At 53.8% G+C, this 21,905-nt stretch overlaps 2 protein-coding genes across 7 annotated transcripts; both read right to left on the reverse strand.

Annotated features, from left to right (window-relative positions):
* Positions 1–5,028: 5,028 nt before the first annotated feature.
* Positions 5,029–21,886, reverse strand: UBOX5 (U-box domain containing 5). Of its 2 annotated transcripts, none has more exons than XM_053975595.1 (5): positions 21,850–21,886; positions 12,925–13,021; positions 10,535–11,711; positions 7,634–7,795; positions 5,029–5,839 (listed from the first exon to the last, which is right to left on the reverse strand). In XM_053975595.1, the coding sequence occupies exons 2-5, from the start codon at positions 12,976–12,978 to the stop codon at positions 5,625–5,627; spliced, it is 1,608 nt and encodes a 535-aa protein (XP_053831570.1). In that variant the 5' UTR covers positions 12,979–13,021; positions 21,850–21,886; the 3' UTR covers positions 5,029–5,624. The 2 variants fall into 2 exon arrangements, with proteins under 2 accessions (XP_053831570.1, XP_053831569.1); XM_053975594.1 differs by lacking the exon at positions 21,850–21,886 and adding an exon at positions 20,813–20,884.
* Positions 15,041–21,905, reverse strand: FASTKD5 (FAST kinase domains 5). Of its 5 annotated transcripts, none has more exons than XM_053975593.1 (2): positions 21,850–21,905; positions 15,041–17,686 (listed from the first exon to the last, which is right to left on the reverse strand). In XM_053975593.1, the coding sequence occupies exon 2, from the start codon at positions 17,645–17,647 to the stop codon at positions 15,245–15,247; it is 2,403 nt and encodes an 800-aa protein (XP_053831568.1). In that variant the 5' UTR covers positions 17,648–17,686; positions 21,850–21,905; the 3' UTR covers positions 15,041–15,244. The 5 variants fall into 5 exon arrangements, with proteins under 5 accessions (XP_053831568.1, XP_053831567.1, XP_053831564.1 ...); XM_053975592.1 differs by having other exon boundaries at positions 15,041–18,532; positions 21,850–21,870; XM_053975589.1 differs by lacking the exon at positions 21,850–21,905 and adding an exon at positions 20,813–20,947.

Raw genomic sequence — 21,905 nt, forward strand, 5'->3', positions numbered from 1 at the left:
AGGTGCTGGTTTGGGGAGGGATGGGGGTTTGGGGACAGATGTTTGTTCAGAAGATGTGGTTTTGGGAAGGGGGATGGTTTGGGGGGTGATGCTGGTTTAGGATGGGTGTGGATTTTGGGAGAGGTGCTGGTTTCAGCGGGATGCTGGTCTGGGAGCAATGCTAATTTGGGGAGGGACAAGGGTTTGGAAGGTGCTGCTTTAGAGAGATTATTTGGAGGATTTCGTGTCGGGATTGATGCTGGTTTGGAAGGATGCAGATTTTGGGAGAGGTGCTGGTTTGGGAAGGGATGCTGGTCTGAAGGGATGCTGGTTTGGGGAGGAATGCTGGTTTAGAGAGGGATGCTGCTTTGTGGGATGCTTGTTTAGGGAGGGATGCTGCTTTGTGGGATGCTGGTTTAGGGAGGGATGCTGCTTTGTGGGATGCTGCTTTGGGGTGGGATGCTGGTTTAGGGAGGGATGCTGCTTTGTGGGATGCTGGTTTAGGGAGGGATGCTGCTTTGTGGGATGCTGCTTTGGGGTGGGATGCTGGTTTAGGGAGGGATGCTGCTTTGTGGGATGCTGGTTTCACTGATGCTGCTCTGGGAGGGGATACTGGAAGGGAGTGATGGGGTTGGGGCTGGGAGAGAGCCCCGGGTGCACAACAACACCCCAAAACCCAGGGGCTGGGCTGCAGCATCGGGGTGCAGGGCAAGAGCCTGTCCCCAGAGTGATCCATCAGTGCCACCCACGGCTCTCCTGCTGCTTCCCCCTCTTCTCCAAGAAGCCAGAAGGCAGGGAAACCACTGGGAGAGGGGAGACCAACAGAAAAGGCACCTCTGGAGTTGGCACCAGCACATTCATGTCACCCATGGGCTGTCAAAAACATCTGTAGAGGAAAAACACCATCAACAACCCCTGCCCCATCCAGCCACGAATATTCCTGTTGTTCCCAGATCCCTTTTCCAGCTACACCGAGGGCAACCTCAGCAATGTGGAATTAATATGCAGAGAGGAATCTGGTGCCTGTGAGTATCCACCCTCTCCTCCTCCCTCCAAAACATGCTGGGACTGTCTCACAGTGATCAGGAGGGTTTGTCTGGGGGGGGCTGGACAATGTGGGGGTGCTGCCAGCTGTGGTCCCACTTCTGGAGTGGTTTTATCTTCTTCACATAAGGTGGGGAATTGAGGCAGAGAACCATAAAAATCAGCCTGGACATCACTTGGGGTGGCTGAACATGTTTTTCCCCTGCCCCTCATTAGTTTCCCTCACTTCCTCCCCCTCATTAACATCCTTTTTCTGCTGGACAAACACCCCAGCCCCAGTCAGAGGGAGGGGAATGGTGGTACCTTGGGTGGGGAAGGGGCTGCTCCGCTCGAGCATCCCAAAGGAAACGGTGATCCCACCTCAATCCTCCCTGGATAACCTTTGTGTTTGTTTCAAAGTGCTTTGAAAAGCTCCACAGGAAGCAGGGAGCAATGCCGGAGGGGGCTGAACCCCAGAGCATCGCTTTGCCCCCCCATGGGAAACTGAGGCACGCAGGGAAGCATTTTATGTATCAGTGCTGGGGGGGGGGGGTCCCAGCCTGCTCCCGGCTCCTGCCGTGTGATTTTGGAGCATGGATCAACCCGGGGGGTGACAGTCCCGGGCTTTGGGGCTTTTGCTGGGTAACACGAGGGCGATTTCCTCCCCTGGAGGGGGGTGAGGGTGGCCACAGCCCCTGACTCAGCTCTCCCTGGGACCGAGGGAGCGGCGAGTTCCCCGCTTTGCCCCGTGACGCTGAATCACCCACGTGGGGCAGCCGTGGGGGATTTAATGACCGATATCATTAGCGCCAGCCTCGTTTCCCCCTCCAAACCCATCCCTTCACAGCGGGAGCCCAAACCCACTTACGTTGCAGGGCCGAGGAGGACGCAAAAGCCCTCGGCTGGGAAAACTTTTCTTTAAAAGAACCCCAAATGTCAGCTCTAAATTGGGTGTTAGGCGCTCGTGCTCCGTCGCTTCATTACTGTATCGTAAAATTACATTAGCCGGGAACGATCTGCATTCAAATGACTCTGTGTCTGGAATGATAACGCAGGAATATGAGATTAAAATGTAATTATGCTCTTTAAAGTCAAGGAAGGTTAATAAAATGTTTTTCCAAGTTGCAGAGGCTCCGCAGCCGCAACGCAGAATCACTTAGGGGAATCAAGGGGAGGATGAGGTGGGAGCGGGGAGGGGGAAATGGGTACAAAACACAAAAAAAGGGGTTTTGGGAGGAAAATATTGGGGTCACCTGGGGTGAGTCATGGGACAAGTGATCCCAGGGGGATGGGTTTCCCAGGGGTGGCCAGAGCCAGCCCTGCTGGGCTGTGATGCTCCCCTGGTACCCAGGGTACTACTGGGCCCCCATCCCACATCCTGCTCCCAAGCGAGGCCTTGGGGCTACTCAGAGTCCTACCCCAAATCCTCCAACACCAGCCCCAGGACCCCTTCTCTGTGCCTCCAGCACTGGATTTGCTCTGCCACGTCCCTGCTCTTCCCCAGGATGCCCCTGATCTCCTAACAACCCCCACAGGCTGTGGCAGGTGCCAGGGCATTCAGCAGGGTGTTAGTGGCTGCCATCCCTATCCCAGCTCCCCTCGGGAATGAGGGAAATCCCAAAGGCCTGACTGGGCTGGGAAAGGGGCAGCACCCTCAAATTTGGCCCCTTGCTCAGCCAAAATACAGCTCCAGCTCTTGTTGACACCAGTAAAGGGGTTGGGGCTGCCAGAGGGGCTCAGCCATGGAGATCATGGAATCTTTGGGGTTGGAAAAGTTCTCCAAGATCGTTGAGTCCAAGCATTCCCCCAGCACTGCCAAGGCTACCACTGACCCGTCTCCCCAAGTGCCACATCCACACGGCTTTTAAATCCCTCCAGGGATGGGGACTCCACCCCTGCCCTGGGCAGCTGTGCCAGTGCCTGACCGCCCTTTCCATGAAGAAATCTTCCCAGATATCCAATCCGAACCTGCCCCTTCCTTCATTAACAGCAGGAGCTCCGTTAGCTCTGGAGCCCCCAGAGAGGTTTGTGAGAGCCCTGTTGGAGACAGGAGAAGGGATGGAGGTGATGGAGCTTGGCTGCAGCACACAGAGCTCCCAGTGCCGAAGTTTAACCAGGATAAATGAGAGTGACAACATTCAACCAGGATAAACCAGAGGATGTTGGAAAATGGGATGAATTTCACTGATTTGTGCATTTCCTGCCTTTGCCATGGCTGGAGGGGGATGCAGCAGGGAAGGAGAAACTTTTTGAAGACGTCACATGGAGAGGGTCAGGCTGGCAAGGGAGAGCTCCCTGCTCCTGCCTGGGAGCTCTAATGCTCCTCAAATGGCTCTGTCACCCTGGCCCCGTGGCTGACGGGTGGTGGGGAGGGGGATCCTGCACCTCCTCCCCTCACATCACGGATAAAGATGCTCCTCTGCCTCTCTGACAGCTGGAAAACAGCTTTGATGCCTCTTTAAAGGCAGCACAGGCAACAACAAGATTGGCTGGGGCACTGCTTTGATCATTTCCACGGCCAAATCCATCCTGCTGGGATGCGGACGTCACGCCGGGAGGTCGCTGACCAACAAGGGATGGATTTGTCCAAAAAATGCTTGAAGGACAGCATTAGAGGAAATTGCTCAGGCTGCAATCAATTCCATTCCCCAGCTCCCAGGGAGAGGACAGGCTTGGTGCTGGGAATAAACGTGCTGGTGGCATCCGTGTGGGAGCTGAAGAGGGATTGCTGTGGGTCCAGACAGGAAATTCCTGGCTCTGTGTCACCCCTCCCACCTTGGGGTGCAGAGAGGGTCCCTGCTGCCCACAGGGATTTCAGTGCCCTGGGATCAGGAGGACTCACACCCAGCAGGGGCAGGTGGTCCTTCCCTGAGCTCCAAGATGTGGGTGCAGAGGGAAACTCATCCCTGGATCCCCTGCAAGAGGGGACACGGCGGGTGAAATGTGCTGCCAAGGGTCCCAGAGGGTTAAGGAGGAGAAATTGGGGGATGAAGGCTCTGAGAACCTGCAGTGAGGTGGAGATCAGCCCTGCTCTGAGCAGGGAGGGGGACCTGATGTCCCAACACCATCCCTTCCCTTCCAACCCCTGCTCCGTGTGGCTCCTGCCCCTCCCTGCAGAACAAAGGGAACCCGGAGGTAATTTGGGACACGGCTCCCACCTGGATCACTGCCCACCCTCAAGACACCACAAGGAACTTTTGGGCACTGGAGAAACTGTCAGAATTGGTGGCTTTGGAAGCATCCAAGCTTTGCTAGCTCTGGAGAGGGCGATGCCTCTGGGGATCCAGAGGCAGCCACCCATCCTCTCTCCTTCCCCGGGGGAGTTGTGAGAGCTGAATCACCCCGGGATGGCTCACTGCAAACACGACACCAGCACTGCAATGGAGTGGATTTACTGCCTCTGAATCGTGGGGATTTTAGGAATTTTGTGCCTATTTTCTATGTGTTTATTATTTTAAAATGTGTGATTTTCTATTTTTGCTCAGAATGGAGTCGGGCTGTAAACTCCTGCTGACGCAGAGTCAGGATCAGCGTGGGGCCAGCACGAAGCTGTGTTCCAGGGGATGAGCAGCTCCTTCCCTGGAACACGACAACTCTGCTCAGGTGCCTTTTGAGAGCAAATAAAAGGTGTGACCAAGGTGAGCTGAGTCAGCTGCAGGCTCGTTATGGCCCAGAACATCAATTAAGTGGCACCAGCAGGGGGTTGTGGAGGTGACAAACCCCTTGGTGTCACCTTACCCCAGCATATCCAGGACAGAAGGGACAGAACGTATCCAAGTCATTTTTTGTCTGGCTTTTTCCTGAGCAGCTCTCTGAAGCCCCCATGGGTGCAGGCGGCTGAGTCTCATCCCAGTGATGCACGAGGCTGCTGCCACAACCCCTCCACAACCCCATGGTCTGCAGCTCTTCCGTGTTGGTTTGGCTTTTTCCAGCCTGTTTATTTCCTCCTCTGCCAAGAGATTCACTCCATGACATCATTAAACCTCAGGATGAGACCAATTAGGAGGCAGAGAGAGAGAGAGAACCTGACTTTAAACATTTTATTAAGGCTTAAATGTCTATCAGCCAGCCAGGAGCTGGGCTGGTCACACGACATCAACCGAGAGGGTGGGATGGGATGGCTTTTCTACAAGAGTCTGGATGGGCAGGGTGAGATCACTGCCAGCTCCTCACACCTCAAGCACGGCCTCTCACTGCTGATTCCAGGACGGGAGATGCTCCCAGCAGGGAGGGGAGGGCGAGGTGGGCAAGGGGAGGAAGTCAGAGGGGGTTTTGTGTGTGCTGTCACTCACAGGGACTTTACCTGCTCCACAGCCGGGTGGCTGCTGGTCAAACGTGGCGTGAACTCGCGGGGGAAGCTGAGCTGGTCCGAAAGGCACCTGTGCTAAACCTCTGAGCCCCGGGGCAGTGGTGGAGACCAGTCCTGGATAAACACATATTCCTTGATAAAGAAGCTATGGCTTTTGTTATCCTCGGGCTCTCACCCCCCCGCCCCCCACTCCTCTGTAAGCACAAGACCGAGTCCTCTCCCCTCTCCGGCTCTCCCGGCGGCTCCTCGGCGGCTCCGCGTGGACACGGGGCACAGCAGCAGCTCCTTCTCGTCCTCCCGGCGGCCCCGGGGCTCAGAAGTGAACCCTCCTGACGTCCTGCGTGGCCGCCGCCCTCTTGCAGCTCCCGCAGTGGATGGGGGAGGCCGGAGCCTTCTGGTGCTCGGCCAGGCAGGGCCGGCACACCAGGTGCCCGCAGGGGAGCTGGTACACGGGCTCTGCCTTGAAGTAGCAGGAGAAGGATTTGCCACAGGAAGCACATCCCTGGGTCTGGCCGCTCCTGCCGTGCTCTGCAAATCCAGAACGACACAATCAGCAGGTTGGGAAAAAACTTGGGGAGATTACTGAGTGAACCAACGCCACGGTGTCCAGGCTTTGCTGGTGATTCCACCACCTCCCTGGGCAGCCCCTTCCAGTGTCTGATCCCTCCTCATGTCCAGCCTGAACCTCCCCTGGCACAGCTTGAGAGTACAAAACAAAGGGACAGGAGAAGTGGATTAGGCAGGGAGTGAGAAGCCCAGGCTGGGCCACCCCTTCTGTGCCAGTCCTGCCCACAGCCCGAGGTCCTGCAGACTCAGGGCACAGCTGTGACTCAGGACTGTGCCAGGAAAGGGAATGGTGCAGCTTCCAGGGCAGGGTGTGCTCAGAAAGGGATGGATCACATCAGCACTTGCACCATCAGGCTTTTAATTGAGGACAGATGACTGTAAAAAAGGGCTTTTCACTTTTACTGGCACTAAATCATCCTCCCGGCCCCGCTCTTCCGCAGCCATTCCCAGGTGGAACCGCTGAGGTGTCACTTTGCATTCCTGTCACACACGACCCATCGAGGGCTACTCAGCTCTCAAACAGCAGCAATTTTAGAGGGGACAGGAAAAAGCGGAAGAGCTGAATGTCACTGCGGAACAGCAAAAGCTGTTTGGGGAGGGGGAGAGAGGGAAGAACAGACAGATGGATGGACAGACAGACAGAGCTCTTCCCAGGGTCCCTCTGAAGCCCCTTCTCAGCCATGGGCAGGCAGAGCCTCACCCAGGGGAAGAGAAGCCACGGCATGTGGAGGGACATCTGAAGGTTCAATGCTTCCCTGCACCCCGAAGGAATAATTTTGGGAATGCATACACAGCTGGATGAGTGGCTGGGCAGCAGGTGGGAGGGCACAGTGGCCTGGATTATGCACACTCAGTCCTGATGGGATTCTGGGCACACACAAGGCTGGCTGGCCTGGGACGTTGCTGCTGTGACCTGTTCCTGCTAAGGGCTGGATGTCACACGGTATTTCAAAGAATCATGGAATGGTTTGGGTTGGAAGGGATCACAAAGCCCATCCCATTCCACCCTCCTGCCATGGGCAGGGACACCTCCCACTACCCCAGGCTGCTCCAAGCCCTGTCCAACCTGGCCTTGGGCACTTCCAGGGATCCAGGGGCAGCCACAGCTTCTCTGGGCACCCTGTGCCAGGGCCTGCCCACCCTCACAGGAAAGAATTCCTTCCCAATATCCAATCTCACCTTACTCTTTTAGTTTACAAACATTCCCCCTTGTCCAGTCTGTATAAAAAGTGACTCTCCCTCTTTTTTTCCAAGGCCCTTTTAATTTCAAGCACTGGAAGGCTGCAGTATTTGCTGGATTTACACCTCTCCTGCAGCACCTCACACCAGACTCATTCTCCACCCACGTGGCAGCTCCCCAGCTTGCTCCACACAGCTCACAGGCAGCACTGAACCTCTCAGCCCAAACTGCAGAGCTCTGAGAACAGTCTGAACTGAGCTGGAGCAGGCTGAGCACTGTGTCCATCCCAGATCATCCCTGGGCAGCACAGCCAGCCAAAACCACGGGAAAATCACAGGACTGGTGCCACAGCCTGCTCTGACCCTGGGCATGGACAACATCCCACACTTTGAGGGGGTTCTGCCTCAGTGGGAGAATAAACCAGCAAAACTGCTGAGAGAGAGGCAAGGATTGTGAAGTAAAGCTTGCTGGGAGACAAGGTAATATTTTTATATGGAATATATAATATCTGAACAAGGCTCCCTGTTAACCCAGCCCCAGCTCCCAAAGGTGCTCCAGAGGTGCCTGTTGCTCACCAAGGACTGTGCCCACGCTCCAGGAACTGCTGCAGCCTCCCTCTCCTGGAGCCTGCTGCTGGCTCTTCATCAGCTTGGCCGTGAAGGAGGGCATGGAGCTGAGAGCCGAGGTCAGGGCAGTGTCCAAGCTCTCCGACAGCTTCTGCTCGTGGGACACCAGCTCTGCAAAGGGAAACAGAGAGCAGGTCTGCAAAGGGAAACAGAAACCAGGTCTGCAAAGGGAAAGGGAAACCAGGTCTGCAAAGGGAAACAGAGAGCAGGTCTGCAAAGGGAAACAGAGACCACGTCTGCAAAGGGAAACAGAGACCAGGTCTGCAAAGGGAAAGAGAGACCAGGTCTGCAAAAAGAAAAGGAGACCAGGTCTGCAAAGGGAAACACAAGGAACAGGTCTGCAAAGGGAAACAAACACCAGGTCTGCAAAGGGAAACAGAGACCAGGTCTGCAAAGGGAAAGAGAAACCAGGTCTGCAAAGGGAACAGAGACCAGGTCTGCAAAAGGAAACACAAGGACAGATCTGGAAAGGGAAACACAAGGACCAGCTCTGCAAAGGTAAACAGAAACCAGCTCTGCAAAGGGAACCACAAGGACCAGGTTTGCAAAGGGAAACAAACACCAGGTCTGCAAAGGGAAACAAACACCAGGTCTGCAAAGACAAGAAAAAGATGGAGAAGCAGATGCTGGGAAGAAGAATCTGTGATGCAAACACTGTCTTGGCTCTGAACTTTGGAGGATTTTAGGAGCCCTGCCACTTGCTTTGTTGAGAGGTGTTTTTTATCCCACCAAGGGGCTGGGATTTGGGGTGCAGTGCCTTGTCTCCTTTGGGTCCTAGAGGTGGAATGCCCTATGGATTACCACCATTCATGGGGTGTCCCAGAGCCAACTTACACAGGACCAGAATCATTTAGGTTAGAAAAGTCCTCCAAGATGATCGAGTCCAATGCCACTGCCAAGGCCACCACTAAATCATGTCCCCAAGTGCCACACCCACATGGCTTTTAAATACCTTCAGGATGGGCAGCCCATGCCAGGGCTGGAGAACCCTTTCCATGAAGGAATTTTCCCTAATACCACCTTAAACCTCTCCTGGCACACCCTGAGGCCATTTCCTCTTGTTCCCTGGGAACAGAGCCTGACCCCCACCTGCCTGCACCCTCCCTTCATGGAGCTGTAGAAGTCTGCAGGACTGAAAAAGGGCCAAACTCCAAATAACCCAGGAGGTTGTTTTTCCCTAAAATCCCAGGCACTCTCTCAGCCATCACCCGAGGATCCCAGCCCAGTGCTCCCAGCCTTGCTCCATGCAGCTCACAGAGAACATTTAAACCATTAATAAAATCTGTGGGACTTGTTTTTCCCTCTCTGTCCCAGTTCTGAGCCACAGGGCAGGGCTGGACCCTCCCTGCAGGGCTGCCCTGTGCAGCACCGACGGCGCTAATTAAGACAAAGCATTAAGAGAATGTTGTCTGCATCACTAATTCTGTTAAATCCATCTCCCAGAGGAAGAGCTCACAATTGGTGCTGCACATTTCCTCCACCAATCAAGGCTGATGATCCAGTGAAGCATGAGCTCCGTGGGCTGAGCACTCTGCTTTTATTTATGTATGGACACGGCTGCCCCGGGAGCTCCAGGACCCACAGGGCAGCTCCTGCTCCTGTGGGGCTGGGGCACATCCTGGTGGGAGCTGTCACACACCTCCACAGCCAAAATAACCAACACTTCCTCCTAAAACAGGGAACGAGCTCTAGGCTGAGGGATCAGAGCAGAAATGTGCAGTCTGACTTCTCCCTACTCTTCCTGGTACTGCCCGACATCAATTATTTTCAAGTGAAGAATTTCTTTAAAATCAAAGAGCCACCTAAGCTTTGTCCTAAAAATGTTTTTGGGCAGATTGAGAGAAGGGTGAAGGCAGTGACAGGTCCCAGCAGCTCTGGGCTTACCTGCCCAGAGAGCCAATCATGAAATACCCCCACACCTGGATTTACACCCTTTGTCCCCAGTGGCCACATCCACACAGCTTTTAAATCCCTCCAGGGATGGGAACTCCACCACTGCCCCGGGCAGCTGTGTCAGGTCTGGACAACCCTTTCTGTGAAAGAATTGCTCCCAATATCCAACCTAACTCTCCCCTGGTGCAACCCTTGCTCCCTCCTGTCCCTGTTCCCTGGGAGCAGAGCCCAACCCCCACCTGGCTCCACCCTCCTGTCAGGGAGTTGGTGACAACAACAAGGTGCCACCTGAGCCTCCTTGTCCTCAGATTTGCAGGACCTTTTGCATTCCCAGCAGTGCTGCTGCCACACCACTGAGAAAAGGATGGATGAAGGGAAACCAGTGCCCACTCCCTTCCCCTGCAGCCACAAGTCCCATTTCTTGTCTCATTTAGCCTCTACCAGGTTTTTTGGTCTGACCACCTGCAAATTCTGTGCAAGTCTCTCCCAGGCTGAGCTGTCCCTCCTCCCTGCAATTCCCTTGCTGTGGTTTGTTCTGTGTCCCATTCCTGCTTTCCTTCCCACCTCCCTCCTCACGATGAGCCAGGACTCCCCCTGCCATCACCACTGCACCACCGGGCATTTCTTTTCCTGTTTTTGCAGGACACAATAAATCCCCCTGGATAAAGAAACTTCAAACCAGGATGGTGAGAAAGATATTGTCTCCACATGGAAGGGAGAGAAAGGAAATCCAAACTAAAAGGGGAACAGGGTGACCTGAGCAAACGAGGGCTGTGAAACACTGAACAAGGAACATGGGGAGGTGGATGAAATGACCCAGCTCCACCAGCCAAACACAGCCTGGAAGCTTTCTAGAGGTGTGATGGGAACTTGCACTGGATTTGCCCTGATTTGAAATCCCAGCCTGGGGCTGTCCCAACACTCAAGGAACAGAGGTGACCTGGGGAGCCACCATACCTGTGGAACAGTCCATCTGGATCAAGTGGGAGTCACTGTCAGCTTTCATTTTTTTAGCACTGTTCTCTGAGGTAGCCGTGACAAGTAAGTTTGTAGCAGAAAAATAGGGTGGCTGCAGGGAGCCCTGATCCATGCAGTCCATTTTCCTTTTCAGAGAAGACATGGTGATGGAGGAGGGCACCAGGCTCTCCGAGGCGTGAGCCCTGCCCAGCAGGTTGGTGCCAGGGATGCTGTGCTGCAGCAGGAAGTGGTCTATTCTGGCCTTGAGGGTGGGGTGAGGTAGGGGCTGCGAGTGCTGGCTGAAGGCCACGCCCGTGAAGGGATCGCTGGGAACCCGGCCCCAAGACGCCTCGCTCCGGTTGCATTTCTCCAGGGTGGTCTGGTCAATCACCTTCCCAGAGGGCAGCAGCATGGGTAAAGTCATGATCTCCAGAGTGATGGGGTCCAGGAATTCTTCAGGGATGTCTTGGACGACATCCACCAGCTTGTGCAGGGTCTGCTGCTCGCCGGCACCGAAGGGCGCGCAGTCGCTCTCCATCGGCGTCCAGAGCTCCGGCTTGAGGCTGCCGACGTCCTGGGCCAGGAACTGGGAGGCCACCTGGAAGACGCCCTCGATCACCTCCTGTGGGCAGGACTTGGCAGGTTGTCCCCACACCTCCAACCTCTTGATGCTGGGCAGGCCCCCCCCGGCCACGTGGGTGATGCAGATTTTTAGGTGGGACACGTTGCTGAGCGAGGCCGGCCCTTTGTTCCAGAGGTCTTGGGACACTGAGCCGGGGTAGGAGAAGACATTTTCCATCTGATGGAAGGGAGGCCTCGGCTTGAAGCCTCTGTGGCCAAAAGTCACTTTGCTCTGATTTTTTAAGACAGCTTTGCCCACCAGGGTGAAGGTGTCCTTGTCCGACACAGGCTGCCCGGCCAGACCTGAGCACTGCCCCTCAGGGCTCTGCCAAGAGGTTTTGTTGCATGAGGTAGAGGTGTAAACTTCCAGCCCGGAGAAGGTCTGGTAGCCCCCGGAGGAGATGTCGACGTTGATCCTGCAGATCTCGATGTTGAAGGGGAAGGAGATGGTGACGTGCACCGGGGGTTTGATGAAGTACTCGCTGCGGAAGCCGCGGTTCCTCCTGGCGAGGTCCTCGGAGATCAGGTTCTCCACCTCGTAGCCATCGGCAGAGATCTGCGTGCCAGCACAAAACCGGGTTCAGTTTGGAGCAAGGAAACCCAAGGAAGCCAATTTCACAAGCACTTCCAGAGATTCTCAGGATGACATCAAGCAGGAGCCAAGGCTGAGGTTTACGTGCGGCTCAGGCCAGGCAGGAGATCCCTGCTGTAAGGCAGAGCAGACCCACTCCCACCCTCCTCCATCCCCTCTTCCTGCACCCGCTGTCACCATGGGCAGACCTGACTTAACTGCTGGAAGAGTGGAAAATTAGGGATAATTCGTGATTCTGGCTGGGTCAGTGAAATAAGTCAAGGAGGAGAGGGTGGCTGGGAGCAGAGGATGAGTGTAGGGGAGATGGGAGTCTCCTCTTTCAGTCTCCCTTTTCTTTGTGCCTACTTATTCACGTGGAAATGCACTTGGAATCACAGTTACAAGGTCCCAGAGGATCTCTGGATGTTAATCAGCCTCTGGGAGCCACCTCACCCATCCCTGAGGGAGATCCATCAAACCAGGCTGGGTCTGGTTTGGAACATCCAATCCCACCCTCTGCTCTGCTCCTGGGCAGCCTGGTTCAATCCATTCCCGTTCCTGGAAGCACCAGGCCCTGAGAAATCTGCAGCACTTGTTGAATGGACAAATAGAAACGAGGAAAATCTATTTATTCCACCTGTTTAATATGGTCTTGATCACACCAAACCTCTGTGGCATGGCTGGGTCTCTCCACAACAAATTCCAGCACTGCTGCTTTTGCAGCAGTATTCACAAAGCCAAGGTTGTCCTGGATTTTGGGGTGAGTTGGTGTGGAAACTTACAACTAAAAACCAGATTTGAATGAAAACTGAGTTTCTTAAAGAGATTCTGATGCACTGAGTGAAACCAGGAATACTTGGAAAGTAACTTCACCGAGTTATCATTTCACAAGTTCACATTAATTGATAATTTCACATTACCAAGAGTTGTGAGTTCCAATGGGCAGAGGGAAAGCTGGAATATTGCAGGGAAAAAGGGATCTCAAGTCAAAGAACTTATACCTGGAAGCACATAATGCTGTCTGGTTATGAGATCCTGCAAAATCAGGGCTTTCCCCTCCAGTATTTAGTGTGTGCCACATCACAGCAGTGGTGCTGATTATCCCAGAGGAGCAGTGAACAAGCTCCCCCCCCCAGGATAATTCCATCTAATCCCTCCATCCCTCCCACTCCCCAAAACCCCCTCATCACTATTTTACCTTGTTGCAGTGAATTCTTGGCTTGAACTGTGGGAGACAGACGTTTATTACCATCTTGGCAGCTGGAGAGAGGTCACTTGCTGAGCATCAGAGTCAGCTTGGAAAAAAAAAATTAAAAATAAAGGAGGTAAATATCCATGAGCAGGGAAAGGATCTCGTGTTTTGGGTGAGTTACAGGCTTGGGATTTCCTAAAATGCAGCTCAGATCTGAGTCCAGGAGGTGAAGCCAATATAAACCCAAATGAATGTGGTGGAGAGATGAGATTAACAGAAAAAAAAATCACATCAATATTAATTAGTGAACCTGTGGAGAAAAAGCAAAAAGAAAATGGCTATTTTAACTAAAACCACCTGTGAACAGACCAGCAATTAGATGTGAAGGTTTATCAAAGATGCAGGAGCTCTGGAGGTGCAGAAAAGCACCAGCACAGCACAGGAGGCTGTCACAGTGAGTGAAGATTAACCACAAATATTAATAATTGGTGTAAAATAATTCCAAGGGAGCAGAGGGCACGGAATAGCTCTGAGGGAGATGTCTGGGATCTGAACACCAAATTCTTCTGCCAGCATTCATTAAAGAAACTCAACTGAACACACCTTCTTTCCCATTGAAAAAAAAAAAAAAGTGACTGGAATTGGCTCAGATCCCTTTTAAGAATGAAATTATCTGTGAGGTGAGAGCTTTAACCTCATGTTAACCCCAGCTTTAAAATGTCACTGCCCTGGGCAACCTTGCAAATCAGGGACTCGCTGCCTCCTTCAAGAACAAGCAGCTCTTTAATGATTTTCCACTGATCTGTTGGTTCAGCCCAAATGAAATTGGCCTTCCTGGGGCACGTTGGAAAGGCAGAGTTAATGAGCTCCCTGTGCTGCATCTGCAAGGAGAAAGGTGGAATTCAAGGCACAAATCCCACAGATAAAACCCAACCCAACCTGGAATTCACACCTGCAGAGAGCAGAGCTTGGTTACAATGCCTTGAAAATGAAGCAGGTGTGAAGCTTACAAGAGGAACAGCCAGGTGAGCAGCATTTCTATCCCAAAATTTGGTCTGGCAGCCATCAGGAGCAATTCCTGCTCCTCAAGGAGCAGGACAAGCACACACCAACTCTCCTCCAACATTACTTTCCTGGCTTGCTGAGTCTGAAAGGTTTCCAGAACTGGGCTGCCAGTGGAGACCTGTTTCAACTGGTCTGACTTTTGGCACTCACATCCTGTAGGAGACTGACAGTTCAGCTACAGGCTGTGCCTCAAAACTGCTCTTTTTGCCTCATTTTGAACCAAAAGTGGTAAATTCACTTGGCCCTCAGCACTGGTGTTATGAAAAGTGGCAAACCAACTCTCCCTGCTCCCTTCTTCGGGAAAACTCAAGATTCTCCCCTGTTCTATCTCTCCTCTCTTTCCTGGGCCGAAGACTTCTCCTGCAACATGAGGAGCTCTGTATGGGTATTTTACAGGATTTTCTACTGTTTGTGACCCTGAGAGACTTAGGTTAATTTTTCCAGTCTCAATACCTCACTAAGAAAATGGATTATTCTGCATTTCCAAGTCACTGCACTCCCTTCTGCTGAAAGACTCTGCTACAAATCTCATGGCTAAAGTTGAGTCACTGAGTTGCTTTTACCCATGGCTTGGGTTTTTTTTCCCCCTCTCTCTTCAGTGTGTGCCTTCCCTAAGGTGAACAAAGATCTTTGGCCTGAGGCAGTGAAACAGAGATGTGAAAAAAATCCTCAGTGGCTTTGGACAAGGAATTTTAAACCAGACTGGAGTTTGTCACCACAACCCTTCCTGGTGTCCTGTGTGGGACTATGGAGCTGCTGCCATACGGAATGTGCATGGTGGACACCAAATAAAGTCCTTGGAGCATGAAATCAATGTCCTGAGGTGAGAGCACCCTAACCCTCAGTCCCACCCAGTATCCACGTTCCATTCCAAAGGAGAAACCCAGGCTGTGCCAGCCCCATGGGGATGGGGATGGAAACATGAGGAAACAGCTGTGTGTGCTCCTGGCACCCAGCTCAGCCTCATGACTAAATATCCTCTGTTCCTGCTCTCACAGAGGCACCAAACCCAACCACTCTCGTTTAGGGTGGAAAAAGAAGCAATCACAGTGAAAAATGAATCATTAGGAGGTTTTATTTGTGGTGGAAGCATTGGAGGCTCTAGGTACAAAAGGAGAGCACGGGAAGTACAGATATCACCAGAACAGAAATGACCACACAGAGCACCTGCCAACAACTGAGCCAACGCCCAGAGACCATTTTAGCCAGTACCCAGCCACGGAGATGCACTGGGGAGGCTCTGGGCAAGCCCTTGCCCCCACTAGCCAGCCCTGGTGAGCAGTGCTGGGCAGAACACTTTGTAGTGGAGGTAGCTGAGCTTCTCGGAGCGCGTGCGCTTGAGCAGAGGGAACCATTCCCAGAAGGGAATCTCCACCACCACGTAGCCCAGCAGCCGCAGCTGCCGCCGCTTCAGGCAGTGCAGCCCCAGCAGCCGCCTGGAGCTGTAGCAGAAGTGGTTCCTGTTGGACACCTGCAGCGCCAGCCTCACTTGCCCAGGCTGCCAGAGCCCTGGTTTAGGCTCAGCCTGTGATGTGGCACCTGCAGAAAGGGCTGCACCCAAGCACGGTGTGCCTGTTGTGTCCCCTCTCTCCTGTCTGGGAATCCTGGCTTCATTTCCCACTTCTGTGGGACTCTGGTTATGAGCTCTCCCCTGTATGAGCTGAGACATTAAATCATCTGTCAGACTAACTCCCACGTCTTTCAGCTTCTGGGCTGTCACAGGATCCTTGAAGTTGAAAGGGATGGGACGTCCATCCGCGGCCAAACGCACCTCCAGGTCGCTGGACCTGGTGTGGGGCAGGATCATGTGGTTCTTCACATACTCAGGGCCTCCCAACATGCTCTCCAGGAGGGACGTGGCTTCCACGATTTCAGGCCTGACGTAGATTTCCTGCTCTGCAAAGCCTGAGACCATCTCAGTGAACTCCTGACAAAGCTGAGGTGTGAGGCGGCTGCCTCGGTAGGTCGGGCACTCGATTTCCACGCTCTTACCAAGGGTGAACAGGTCCTTGTTGAGCTCGTATTTGCTACCTCTGGTTTTCTGGACAAACTCCTCCCTCAAAGCCAAGTCTATCAGCTCCTCTGGGAAGCGTTTGACAAATGCCAGGCCAAGCAGAGCAGTAAGGAGATGCTCTGGAAACTTGCTAAACTCATGGAGTTTTGCATGCAATTGCTTTATCAGGCTGGAGTAAAACTCCTCCTCGTTGGGAGGTTCATAGTCCAGGCACCCAAACGACCACAGGAATTTGGCAGCATCCTTGCTCCGGCAGTAGGACACCTTGGAAGGCAACGAGGTGGCTACAGCAGCCAAGACATCCTCGTCAAAGAAGTGCAGGGATGAATAGGTAAGAGTGATGTGCATGATGCCCTGGATGTTTGTTGCAGGAATCCGAGCAGGAATCACCCTCCCGAGCTCCCTCATGAGGGGCAGGTGGTCCATGCGGGTGTAGCGCAGCATCTTGAGCACGTTCACCAAGGCGTAGGTGCTCATGTCCTCCATCTGCAGGGACACCCTGTCTGCAATCCTCCTCATGACGTGCTCAGAAATCCCACTGAGGGACTTGAAGAGCCCCAAGCAGATGGCACCCAGCTCCTCCAAGGTGAAGGCGTCCATGTGCTTCAGGATCGTGCTCTCCACCTTCTGCACCAAGTCCGTGGGCGACCTCCGGCCTTCCCCGATGATGTAAAGGAGCTGCACAAACTGGGGCAAGGTGAGGTCCTTCCAGTGCAGGTTGGCATAGCTGAACAGAATGCCCAGGTAGGAGGGCACGCTGCGGTCCAGGCAGCGCCAGCAATCCGCCACCAGCAGCAGCTGCTCCAGGCCCATGTCCCACGCCCGCCGGCAGAACTCGGCCTCGCACGCGTTGAGCAGGGGGTGGGAGGCTGGCACGGCCAAAGGGACACAAGCCTTTAAAATCTGGATGAGATCTGGGGTGCTGAACAGCCTGATGGCCGTGACAGCACGGTGACACAGGGCACTGAACCTGGGATCGGACACCAGCGCCGCGCGTCGCTCCGCCGGCAAACGGCTCAGCTTGAGGAAATAATCTGTGAGAATTCCCGGGCTGCCCTCACACCCGGCCACACTCTGTAAAATCGAGTCCCCTTCCTCTGCAGGGAGGGTCTGTGCTGGCTCAGCACTGTCACAGGTGAGAGGTCTGTACTCAGGCCTCCCCTTCTGGAACGTGCGGGGATCCTCCTTGGAGTTGTGCACTTCCCGTTTTTCCTTCTCTGCTTCCTCCTTGTCCAGCGAGGCCAGGGCGGTCTGCTCCAGGAGCGTGCTGGACTTGGGCTTGGGCAGGGCATTCCTGACAGGTGCCAAAGCTTGGGAAGAGGCAGTGGGGAATGTCTGCAGAGCCTGCGCGGTGCCAGGGCCGGTGAACGTGTCACCGAGGGCCTGGCTGCCGTCCCTATCCACGTGCTGCTGGGAGCCAGCCCTGCCTTTGGCATAGGCAGCTGGATTATACAACACTCTGTAGTCCTGTGGCTTCAGCAGCTGGATTGTAGCCCCTGACTGGGTCCCAGTCTTGGCTGCTCCTGGCTTATCTCGCTTTTCCTTCTTGCTTTTGCTGCTTCCACGCTCGGCCTTGCGCTTGGCTGTGGTCGAAAACGCTGTCACCCTGCTCAGCCTGGGCAATCTTCGGCACATTAGCACCGTAGCCATGGATCTCAACTTAGTGGGGCTCAGAACTGCTTCCAGGTACTGAAAAAAGGGCAGACGGAGAGTGAGTGGCCTCCACCTCACAGTTTTAATCAATCCTTTAGCTACCCAAAGGGAGGCGGTGCCGGTGCCTCCCCTGGCCAGGGCAGCTGGGTCCCTGCAAAGCCACTATGGAATGTCACCTCATGCAAAGGCAGCTCAGGACGAGCACCCAGGTGATCTGGGCTTGGAGCAGAAGGCAGCCAGGCATGACCTGCTAGTCAGCAGACACGAGAAACCTGGCACAGACTAGGAGAGTTAAGAAAAAAAAGTCATTGTTTTTTCATTTTTAAGAGACCCGAGCTGCTTTTCTTTCGTTCTGAACAATGAAAACGTGTTTTTGCAGAAGAGCTGCAGCTTCAAGAGGCTTTAAGTGTTCAGACAGAGCATTCTGCTGCTTTGGTCATCGTGGTCTGAGTCACTGACCACCACCTGAGAAGTTGTCCAAATATCCAGGGTGCCACACTGCCCTTTGCACCTGGAGACAGGATGTGGAGCAAAGTCTCCACAGAACCAGTGCAGAGAGTGAAAACTGGCCCAGAACCTGCAGAGGGAGGCTGGAGGAACGAAGAAGTGTGAGGGAAGAGCAGGGGAGAAATAACACAAATCATTACGTGATGCTACATCCCAGGCTGAGAACCAGGGGGAACAGAGCTTTAAGCTTCAGATTTGAGAGCATTTCCCAGAGTTTTAGGGTACAGGAGGCTTAAAAATGGCTGGTGCCTTCCTAACTCCTGCCTGAAGCTGCTACAGCTCGGAGGGTGAGGATGAGAAATCCGTAGGAGTCCAGCTGGGTGCTGCCAGCCTGCACTGCCTGCCAAAGCAGCCCTGTTTATCATGATTCAGATGCTGATAAAAAAAAAAAAAAAATAAAGCGCCAGGTGTCAGATTTTTCTCTCAAATCCTTATCCCACCCAAATATCCATCACACAGGTGTTATCCACTTCCTCAAAACCCCTCAGTACCACAGGAAGCTGGGCAATCAGGAAAGCCAAAGCCTGGCAGATATGCTGCCACTGCAAAACACGGGGAAATAAATCCTCAGGGATTTATTTCACACCCCTGGGAGCTCTGCTTGGATCCATGGATCAGGGATGGAGCAAGATGTGGGATCAGTGCAGGCAAACTCAGTTTTGCAGCAGCAAAATGGGCACTTTGGGGCAGAAGAGGTGGGTTTGGGGTGTGTGAGCAGCACAGTGGGATGGGGGCTCTGGTTGAGCAAAAACTGGGTTTTTTTTGTCGTGTAAGAATCTCCACACCCCCCATGATCCAAGGACACCTTCCACTATCCCAGGTTGCTCCAAGCCCTGCTCAACTTGGCCTTGGACACTTCCAGGGATGGGACATCCACAGCTTCTCTGGGCAGCTCGTGCCACTGAAGCAGATGAGGACATCTTGCATCCTCTGCTCCATGGGCAGAGCTTGGAGGCAGCAAACACCAGCCAAGAGGGAGGAGAAGCTGCTGGAGCAGAAACCACCCCAGCAGAGAGGTGAAAAAACCAACTGGGCTGGGGACCAAGAGGCTCTGGGGGGACTGGGGGGAAGGAAAGGCAAACTGAAATGTGGATTTGTGGGGAGAGCCATGCAAGGAGAAGGGTACAAAAGAGGCCACTGTTTTTTTAGGTCAGTGTGAGCTGCTCAACAGCCCACTGGGCACCTTATCTGTACCTCCAAACACCCTGAGGCAGCCCCAGGAGCAGATCAGGCTCTGTCCCACAGACCCCAGGCTGTTCCAAGGCCGTGACTGCCCCATCCCAGCATGAGAAGTCAAATCTTGCCAGGCAGGAGAGACCCTGCCCCTTCCTGCCTGTCTGAGGAGCAGGGAATGGAAAAGCCTCCTCAGAAGCCAGAGAGGAAAACTCGAGCCAAGAGCTGGATTTCAAAGCTCTGTTCAGCTCAAAGGGATGTCTGATAAAGTGATCATTCCTGGCTCTACTGCCTGTGGTGTCCAGCCCGAAGTGGCTGCAGGTGACAGATGCTGGAGGCAGGGGACAAGGCTCAGAGTGCACCTGGGGGAAGGAGAAATCCCCTCCAACATCTCCTCCTCCAGCACCTCACAGAGCTTGGACCATTAGAGGGGCTGGATCAAGCTCCAAAAATCATCTTGAGCAAGAGGAGGTTTACCCAGGCGAGCCTTTCCCAGAGATTTCCTTGTCTGACTCGACTTCTGAGCGTCTTTATCTATTTTTCTGCTAACAAAACCCAGGTTATTTATACAAACCAACTCCTCCCTGCTGTGAAAGGTGACACTCCCCAGGAAATCCAGCCCTGCTGCTCCCAGAGCCCCTTCCATCAACAACAGCCCCACTTCAAAGCCAGGGAATCAAAGGCCTGGTGAAGGCTCCGAAGGCGAGCGCCGCGTGCTGCTAAGAATATCCTCCAGGGATTGACTGTGGAGCTGTGACACATTTGGGAATCCAGGCAGTGGAGAGATTGCTTCTCTCCTCCTTTGCTCCAAATCCAGCCAAAATGAGAAGAGCACGCACAGCTGAGCCAGGCTGGGATGGGACAAGACAGTTCCAAGCACCCTCGAGGGCAACGGGGCTGCTCCAAGTGATTTTTCCATGATTTCACCCACCCCTGGCCCAAATCTTTGTGATCTTTCCAGTTTCCAGCCCATTTCTCTTCCAGCTTCACCCACACCTTCCCTGGATTTGCCTCTTTTCACCTTGAGCAATCGACTTTCCTTTCTCCTTTCCTTTCCTTTTTCCTTCCCTTTTCTTTCCTTTTTCCTCTTCTTTTTCCTTTCATTTTCTTTCCCTTCTCTTTTTCCTTTCTTTTTCCTTTCCATTTTCCTTTCATTTTTCCTTTCCATTTTCCTTTCATTTTTCCTTTCATTTTTCCTTTCCTTTCCTTTTCCCTTTCATTTTTCCTTTCCTTTCATTTTTCCCTGTCATTTTTCCCTTTCATTTTTCCTTTCCTTTCATTTTTCCTTTCCTCTCCTTTCATCTTTCCTTTCCTTTCATCTTTCCTTTCCTTTCATCTTTCCTTTCCTTTCATCTTTCCTTTCCTTTCCTTTCCTTTCCTTTCCTTTCCTTTCCTTTCCTTTCCTTTCCTTTCCTTTCCTTTCCTTTCCTTTCCTTTCCCCCACTTCACTTCACATCCCAGCACAGCCCAGCTCCTTCCCACCTCTGGGCAGGTCTCTCCAGAATTCAGGGAGTTTTGGAGCAGGCTGGGAATGCCCTCGGAGGAGCTGCTCAGGCATGGAAACGCCTCCGTTTCAGTGTCACAGCTGAGCATCACCAAACAGCTGGAAAAGAACATTCCCAGAGGAATGGCACCCAGCCCAGGGGCTCAGCCCTGTGCAAGGGGAGGTTGATGCATCCCAAAAATGCTGTCAGGGGCTTTTGGAAAGCCCTGAGCCTGTGCTTCCAGCAAAGGGCAGAGGGGACCTCCTCGGGGTGTGAGGGGAATGAACAGGGGATGAATGCTGGGGGTAAAGCAACACAAACGGGGCTGTGATGTCAGGGCGCAAAACTGACACTTTTTTGGGTTGTTTGGGCTTTTTCCTTCTTTTCTGAGATCACAGAATGGTTTGGGTGGGAAGGGATTTAAAGATCATCTCACTGCACCCCCCCTGCCATGGGCAGGGACACCTCCCACTGTCCCATCCAGCCCGGCCTTGGGCACTTCCAGGGATCCAGGGGCAGCCACAGCTGCTCTGGGCACCCTGTGCCAGGGCCTGCCCACCCTCACAGGGAACAATTCCTTCCCAATATCCCATCTAATCCACCCTCTGGCAGTGGGAGCCATTCCCTGTGTCCTGTCCCTCCATCCCCAGTCCCTCTCCAGCTCTCCTGGAGCCCCTTTAGGCCATGGAAGAGGCTCTGAGCTCTCCCTGGGGCCTTCTCCTCCGCAGGTGAGCACCCCCAGCTCTCCCAGCCCTTGGAGCATTTCCGTGCAATTCCCTTCTCCCGGGGCACGGCTGGAAGCCCCTGTGGCCGCAGCTACAGCCACACAAGGCACAAACACCAACACACACACACACACACATACGCGTGTGGGGCGATGCAGCCCAGGGCAGAACGAGGGCGGCCCCGCCGGCTGAGGGGGTGGCTCGGGCAGGGGGCGGCGGACGGGGACAAGGGAAAGGGACGGGGAACGGGGATGATAAGGGGCACGGGGATGGGAAGGGGGCACGGGGATGGGAAGGAGCCGGGACTCACCGGGGCCGCTCCGCCGCCGCCGCCGCCGCCGCCACCTCCTCCTCCGGCCCCCTTCG

Source organism: Vidua macroura, chromosome 4 (genome assembly GCF_024509145.1).
Source record: "Vidua macroura isolate BioBank_ID:100142 chromosome 4, ASM2450914v1, whole genome shotgun sequence".
In the NCBI taxonomy this organism is placed as follows: domain Eukaryota; kingdom Metazoa; phylum Chordata; class Aves; order Passeriformes; family Viduidae; genus Vidua; species Vidua macroura.